Source organism: Ischnura elegans, chromosome 2 (assembly GCF_921293095.1).
Source record: "Ischnura elegans chromosome 2, ioIscEleg1.1, whole genome shotgun sequence".
NCBI classification, from domain to species: Eukaryota; Metazoa; Arthropoda; class Insecta; order Odonata; family Coenagrionidae; genus Ischnura; species Ischnura elegans.
In genome coordinates this window covers 113,597,391-113,605,706 of record NC_060247.1, presented here as the reverse complement: position 1 = coordinate 113,605,706, position 8,316 = coordinate 113,597,391, and the positions used below count along the sequence as shown (strand labels likewise).

Genomic DNA, 8,316 nt, shown 5'->3' with positions numbered 1-8,316 from the left:
GCCTTTCATGAAGTCCTCTAATTGTTTATTCCTGCGCAAAACAATCAGGGGTAGATTAAGGTCGTTGTTTTGAGAAGTATATTTACTTTCCGCGGCGCCTTGCTGATATGCATAACCTCTCGGCGATTATGCATCTGATGTTTGATATGCGTAGAGTAGTGATTTTACAATATTCAGCGATAACTTTTTTTTAAATTGTGTGTTAAGCCAGTGAAATTAGAACTATCATTCGAGAGGTATCTTAGCGATTACCGTCTTTTATATTTTTTCAAAAATTCCGGGGGGGTAATGGGCAAGCCGTAAGCAAAATTACCGTATTATCCTCCTTAGGAAACCTTTCCTCTCTCAGTCCGTTAGTGGAAGCAGTGAACGAAATAGTAAGAAGACTTTCTCCGCATAGATGGCTCTCATACAGCCACTTTCGCGTGCTCCATGCTTGCTAAGGAGGAGAATAATATTTTGAGATACCGAAGTTGGGAGTTCAGAATGTCATCTCGTGGGTCTTTTCTCAGACAAACCGTCTCGAGTGCCCGTTTCCGAATGAGTGGTGCTCTTCAGTTTATTTGGACGAGTGGATTTGGGTTCTCAGAGACAACAGCGAGGCGCGCAGTGAAAGTGGTAGCGTTTGCATACTTTTTCTCGCTTTGCCTTTCGTGTCTTAACTCGAGCATGAATCACAAAATCATATTTTTCCGTCCCTCTGAATGATAGCTCCAGTGATGGGTTTGCAGGGAGCAAAAGAGTGATCGCTCGAGCCATCATTTCTTGAATCACGAGGTAATTCCCACCGTCCCTTTTTCCTTCTCTTTTTCCCCGGAAGGGATGGAAAAAATGATATTGTGATTCTGGCTTTAGCACTGGAATGACGGAATATTATTATTGACTAGACATTGAATTTTTGAATTCCAATGTGAATTGCACGGCACTCCAATTCATATGAAGAAAATTTACGTTCATATTCTAACAGAGCTTACTAGAGAAAGCCACAGGGACAAAATCACCATTTACTATGTGATTCAAAACAGTACCTTCGGACTTGGATTTCATTGCTGATTTTATATTTAAGAGTCGCAAGAACAATTTTAATAGGAATGTTTGAGAAAGGGTTCATACTTTTTTCGGACATAATCTACATTATTTATTTATTTTATATTGTTTCAGATTCCTTCAGGTGCTTAAATATTTACCTACGTTTGCGCGTTTAGTGTAGGCGCCTTACTGGAAGTCTAGCTTCAATTGTTTCAATTAGTAATAAGTCGTAAAATATTTCAAAGATTTTTTATCGTCATATTTTGATAATAAAGATTGGTTTTATCTCTGTAGTCTTAAAATAAAACAAATAGAGAGTTGAAACCCAATTATAAGAAAATACAACCGTATTAACTAAAATTACTATTCGTGTTTTCTCAATAACGCACCAAAATAATTTCCTAATATTTTGGCATTATGTAATCGAATTTTTCATGTATCTTTCATTGGCGTAAAGACCAACAAAAAACATGTTCGTCAAATAAAATTATCACAATTTTTGTAATAGACTTAATTGGTAAATCAAAAGTTACTGGCAATTTTACTTCACGATCGGTTACAATAAATTTTTGGATTATCTTCAGGTGCAACAAAATTTATTGAATCGGGTTCTTAAGCACACTGAAAGGATTTTTGGAAAATTCCAGGTAACTTGCATTTTAATAATTTGTTACAAATACATAAAATTAATCCAAAAACAATTCTCAACTGTCTAAAGTGCTCAAGTTCATTTTTATACTGTGAAATGCGTAGCTTCCGACTATTGGGTCGTTCGAGTATTATGTAAGTACTCCCAGGGGATAACGAGTGAGGAGTTTGATTAATTTGTTCATAAGTGGGAGAGGCGTGTAACGGCACTTCCTTGCAATTGCTTGACAATGGAGTTATATTATCATTGAAAAAAATTATTTTCCCTTTGATACAATATTATGTATGAAATCTCGTATTTTTAAAGGAGTTTTCATTATTATAGGATTTGATATTACTGCATACCAAATAAAATAATTATCTTCGGACTTTTACTCGAAACTCGAATAGCGTTAGAAAAAGGAAAAGTGGTCATACTGGCATTCAACGACGATAGTACTAGAAACTAGAAATTTCTACATAACTATATGGCTTTGAAACATTGGATTTTAGAGTGCTTCTGACTAAAATGTATTGATTTTATTAATACATATATATATAGTATTTCAAAGCAAAAATATTTCGTGAGAATATTTGTATTTCATTGAGCCGACCGTATTCAGAAATGCAGCCTGTTAGCGATGCAACGCAAAAAAATACACAAAATTCCCAAGCATTACTTAATGGTATTGCATACATTAAAATAAAACGAAACTAAAATAATTTAATAGATAACGAGAGATCAATAGTAATTCTCTGAACTTTATTTTTGTTGCCACTTTATCTGTTAGGATGAATGTCCACAAAGTCAACTGGTCAACAATCAACCTTTTAAAATACCTTATTTTAACCTGAAAATTTTCAATACTCGTGACTCGAGTACCCCGTACAGTTGATGGTGTATTTGAAATAAGCTAAGCTTCTGCGCATGAAAAAATCGAAGGGGTGGGGGCAAAAGGGGCGTGTTATGGGTGGAGGAAGGGACTGGGGACTAAGGAATGAAATTACCCTGGTCAGGATACGGTGGGGAAGGGTAAGAATGAGGAGTGGATTCATTCACATGGTGCGTGAAATGAACCCCCGAGAGACGTATGTAAGGTAGGTCGACGTAATATATACATGTATTATATGTATACGTGACGTAATATATATGTATGTAAGGTAGGTCGGATCGGAAAAATCGAATTTTTTCGAGGATGCTTGGAAATTGAAAAGAATGTGTGGAACTAATTCAAATTACGGTACATACAAAAAATAATGATTTTTGGATCAACCGTATCCCTCGCTACTTCCCTTACATGGCTAGGACTGTTAGAAATCTGAGACTACGAAATTGTGTACCCATTTGAATATATTTTTACGAGTGTACTAGTGACTGCTGGAAAAATGTACAAAGACGTTCGACCATCCCTCCTGACCTGCTCTCCGAGGTCCATCTTATCTTTGTGACCAATGACCAATGATCTTTTTTCTCAATTGGCGATCGACGCCCCTCCCTTGTTACCCAAACTAGAGTCTCCCTCGCTTGTTAGCGGTCGAATTCCATTCCCTCGTGGCCCTAGTCTGTCCTTATATCATCCCCTCAGTGCGCTCAGAGGAATGGATACGAAAAATTAGATGAATGGGAAAATTTTAACAAATATAAGTATAAATAAGCCGTATTACTTAGTACGTGAATCAAATTAAGCAGAAAACTACGAAAAAAACTTCATTTGTTTGAAAACTAATCTACCTTTTTTTATATTCTAAATTTTAGGGTACCTGAAGGGGACCCTTGATCACGTATTCCTGAATCTTGTGCATAAACATTTTACCTTCGTATTTAACCGTTGATAACATTTGGTTATTCAAAACCCGTTATAAATAGGGTTTGAATAAGGTTTACTCTAGAGTTTGACTGGGGCTTTCGTACCCTGACTAAATCGTGATGACGTAATTAGGTAAGAAATACGAAAAGGTTTGAGTGAGTACCTAATGCGTGACGGAGAAAGAAAAATGTTAGAGAGAGAGCATACTTGGAACGCCTCTCTAAATTATCGTCATTGCTCACCGTCGTCGGCCGCTTGATCGGGCCCATCCGGAACCGCCACGTTTAGGGCCCTGTGTCTCTCGAGGGCCCGCTGGTATCGCCGGATGGCGCACGCCGCGGCCGCCGAGGGCCTCGGGACCCCCAGCAGGGCGTGGCTGGGCGTGCGGCTGAGGGCTCTCCTCTGGCGCAGGGCCTCCCGGAAGATACGCGCGTACATGCAGAGCATGACCAGAGCCGGCACCCAGAAGGACACGGCCGAGGAGATGAGGGCGTAGGCCGTGTTCACGACGAACCCGCACTCGAGCGGGTGTTCCCGGCGGAAGGCCAAGTGCTCGGCCGTCGTGTACCATCCGAGGAAGATGGGCGTGAAGGAGATGAGGGCGGGGAGGGTCCAGACGTGTCCCAGGGCCAGGACCACCGTCCTCCGCGTCATGCAGAGCGGGTACTCCAAGGGTCGCACGATGGCGTAGTAGCGGTCCACGGAGATGCAGCACAGGTGCAGGATGGACGCGGTCGAGAAGTACACGTCCAAGGAGTTCCAGAGATCGCAGATGACGGGACCGAAAAGCCAGCGGCCCGTCAGCTCCACCGAGGCGTTGAAGGTCATCGCGCAGAGCGCCACCAGAAGGTCGGCAAGCGCCAGGGACACCACGAAGTAGTTGGTGATGACCCGCAGCTTGCGATGCCGCACAACGCTCACGATGACCAGGATGTTGCCCAACACGGCGGCCAGGATGATGGTGCACATGGCGACCCCCTTGGCGACGGCCGGCACCCAGGCCGGGGGCGGGGCCACGGGCGTCGCGACGGTGGGGGGCTCGGAGGCATCGCCGGGAGCGGCGGGGGCCTCAGGGACCGCTCCTGGCGTGGTGGCAGCGGCGGCGGCGGCGGCGTCCGCCTGCTGGGGCCCCGCTTGCGTCGCCGGAGTCGCCGTCCTCCGGTCTCCGGCGAGATCTCTGGCGGCGACCGCGCGGTGCGCCATTGCGGCCAGGGCCAGTATCATGGCGGCCCGGCCCTGCGGGGGGCCCGACCAGAACGCCACAGCCGACGCCGCCGGCGGGGCGCACTACCGGGGACGGATGGGCCCTGCGTTCAAGGCGGACCCATTTCGCGGTGCCATACTGGCAACAGGAATGTTGTGGCTGAAGAATTTGGAGGGGCTGTTCCCATCAAAGGAAACGTTGGCTTGCCGGCATAAAGATCGCATTTCAACGTCACGCTAATGGTCTCTGCTACTATTGCAAAGTGGTGTATAGCGCTCGCTTTCAGGGTGATTGACAGGGTGTGCGGGATGAATTTTGGATAACATAGACCAGTTGTACCCGGGAATTACGAACCCTGCCTGCCATTGTTGCCAGAATGGCGAATCGAAATAGGCGCACTTTGCCTTCTCTAAATTGGCGGGGAAACGAGCCCTATGAACCCTATAGATCTCTTCTTTGAGCCTACGGGCCTGTCTGATCGAGTGCAGACGGTCGGTGCAGAGCCGTGGGGCCGCCAGACCGCGAGGGAGGCGCCAAGCGCTGCAGGGAGCGCCAGGGAAGGCGCCACAGCGCTTCCACAGCTGCAGCGACCGGCTCGTTTTGCCGCGACTTCGCCAAGCCCCGATCTCCGCCAACAACTGGAGCGTTGCGTGCAGGCGGGGGCGTTTGGGTTTTGGGGGGAGTGTGGCGGGGGAAGTTGACGACACCCCCGCCACTCTGTGGGTCGGCGCGTGCGCGGTCGGTCGATCCTGAGGCCAGCCGGCGGCGAATCGATTGTACCATTATCATCGTAGCCTATTTTTGAAACTATTCCTCCGCTGCTTCTCCGTGCGGGATTGCATAGTCGCCTGGGGCCACCGGCACCGCGCCGGGTGCCTTGGTTCCCTCGGCGGGTGTGACCACCAGTCGCTCTGCTTGTTGGGGTGACCGGAGGCATCCGGAGATGTCATGTGCAGCAGGCATATCTCGGTGCAGAGGTGGCAAGAAAGCATTCTCTCGATAGCGATGAGAAGAGTATAAGCAGAAGGAAGTGTTTCAATTGTCTCTCCTTCCTCAGGATATCAGGGAAATAAATCATTGTGGTATATTAAACGAATCCATTTATGAAATTGCTGCTCTCGCCAGGGCGATACGATTCATATTTTTTTCATTTTTATCACATACACTTTTATCCTTATTTTTTCTCTTTTGCCCATTAAGTTTGACTTTTTTCTCTTTAAGTTCATTCTTACTTTTACCTGGTGGTCATGTGGCTTAATATTTGCTTCACTATAAAAATAAATCTGCTTTGGGATGTTGGGGGAATTGAGTGGGTTGCATACGGTGATATATTTTTGGCCATTCCCTTGCAGCAAAAAAACATTCGTTTCATTTAATCAGCTTTATATTTCGTTTGAAATGATGATAAACTAACGATTACAATTTTAAAATCTGATGCTGTAATCTAAATCCATTGTTGATCATTGGTATATCTAAAAAAATTACTTTTTCAATTTATAAATTTTGAGAGATTCTTGACTATTTTTCTCCTCAGCAGACGCATCGCCGGTTGTCACAGCAAGTAAAAAAATTTCGGGGTTTGGAGTGTAGGTATCCCTAAAGTCCCCCACCTGTTTATGTGCCTATTATCAGGGTTATACATATTGTAATCACAAAAAATATCAATTTTCTTAGTTATCAAAGTTCTCCAGAGTTTCTATTGACTTTTTTGTTTTTGCAAAGGAGGTACTACCTATCGTTAGAGATGTGATTAAAAAAAAACAGAAAATTCGAGCTATGGAGATTCATCTCCTCTAGGTGTAATCATCTATGACTAAAGTCGAGATTGGTTCAACACATCTCAAAATAAAGTCTTCTATAATATGGTCACTTAACGCAACTGAAATTCTGAATCTTTCTCACTCCGCTCACACGGAAAAACTCTTCGCGCGTTTAATGGGCCAGCTTCTCCTTCACCAGTAGCCACGATTCCTAATTTACTCCTCACCTGCCTATCTCGCGTCCCGTTGAAGGACAAGTCCTCGACACTCTCCGGGTTTCAAAGACCTGATATGGCCTCGGGGAATGAAACATTTAGCACTCAAAATAGAGCATTTTCATCGTTGAGGGTTTTCTGTGGCATTATTGCAGTGTAGTGTGTGGTTTCAAAATTACTCCATGGTAATATCTAGATCAGATCATTTAGCCTAATTAAATTTTTATTTTTATCTTTAATTTGTATTGTTTTCGTATCGTTAACACTGATGCCTGAACGCCCGCCCTTCTATTTGGTCTTCGCATCGTGACGTAAACATGCACACAGCATGAACGATAAGTTAAAATACTGCGCTTACGTTGAAATGATCACCACAGCAGCGCAAATGCGATTATTGAGTTCGCATCGTGTTTAAACCCCTTCGAGCGGCAATTATCCACTGTTTTCTTATTACGATGTCGATTAGCACTTCTACGTAAACCTTTTGCGAGATAGAATTACTGATACTGCCAGTGGCGGATCTACGGGTAAGGGGGTAAGGTAATTGGGTCAAAATACACACTAGGTAAAATCGAAGTATTTGGGGGTCACTTCTTTGCACAAAAATGTTTAGTTATATTTTCCTACGTATTTACCTTCAATAACGAATTGTAATACAAATTAGCTCTAAACTGAGGGCCTATTTTACATGCTTTTGGTATATTGCAATATAGAGATGAATCCAGAGAGGGGCCAGTGGGGGCTATAGCCCCCCTTTGGGTATTTCTCAATTGTCAATTGTCGAAGGTAAAAAAGTCATCATTGAATTTCTGTTCCTTATACAGTCGATTCCGTTTAATGGGTCCACTGGTTACTTGGGGCAGCCGCTTAATCGGGGCAGATATTGAAGAACAGAACACAATAGCGGAATATCCCAGGGTATTCTCCGCTTAATTGGGACAGAATGTCGCTTTATTGGGCCATGAGTAGGTGACATAGACACTATACTCGCGACGAAATTAATTTTTTTTTTGTTTTCAGATTACTATTTTTTTTTTTTTTCCTCCTTTGATTTACTCTTATTTTTCACAAATTTTCCTATTCTTGCCATATTTTGAAAGCTCTTGTTGTTATACTATCCGCAAGAGGATAGGACTTTTCTTTAATAGGACTTAGTGAAAGACATTCATTCAGCGTCGCCCGAGTCTGTGAAAAATATTTTTCACTAAATTGTTATAATTCTTAAATTAACTAAACTCACTGATTTATTAATCAAAATAATAGTTTGATAAACTTATGTTGCATTATAAACATTCTTTAGTCTTCTTTCTATCATTTTAACGTTTGTTTATGCCCATATATAGGATAGTTCGCCTAATTGGGGCAGCCGCTTAATTGGGGCAAAGTGCATAAGTCCCAATATGTCCCAATTAACCGGAATCTACTGTATTTTTATTCTACTCGCTTTAAAATTATAAACTCAACTTTCAATTTTAAAGCTTTAAATTCGAAGGAAAAAATCCGAATTTCTCTTCAAACTATAAATCTTTAATTTATTAGCTGATAAAAAATACAGCGCATTGGCATTGTATCTCATATTGTTTATTCCAACCACGTGATAAGTGCGAATTTTCAAAAGCGATTTGTAGTTTACCAAGAAATAATCTACCAAGTCAGGGATAGTTAAATCATTT

General features: G+C 43.0%; 1 protein-coding gene across 1 annotated transcript; it reads right to left on the bottom strand.

Annotated features, from left to right (window-relative positions):
* Positions 1–3,695: 3,695 nt before the first annotated feature.
* On the bottom strand, positions 3,696–4,688 carry LOC124153237 (octopamine receptor beta-3R-like). Its single transcript, XM_046526336.1, has one exon. The coding sequence runs from the start codon at positions 4,686–4,688 to the stop codon at positions 3,696–3,698; it is 993 nt and encodes a 330-aa protein (XP_046382292.1).
* Between the last annotated feature and the right edge of the window lie 3,628 nt (positions 4,689–8,316).

Coding starts and splice junctions, on each gene's coding strand:
- LOC124153237 (XM_046526336.1), bottom strand. CDS start 4,688: ATGATACTGGCCCTGGCCGCAATGGCGCACCGCGCGGTCGCCGCCAGA.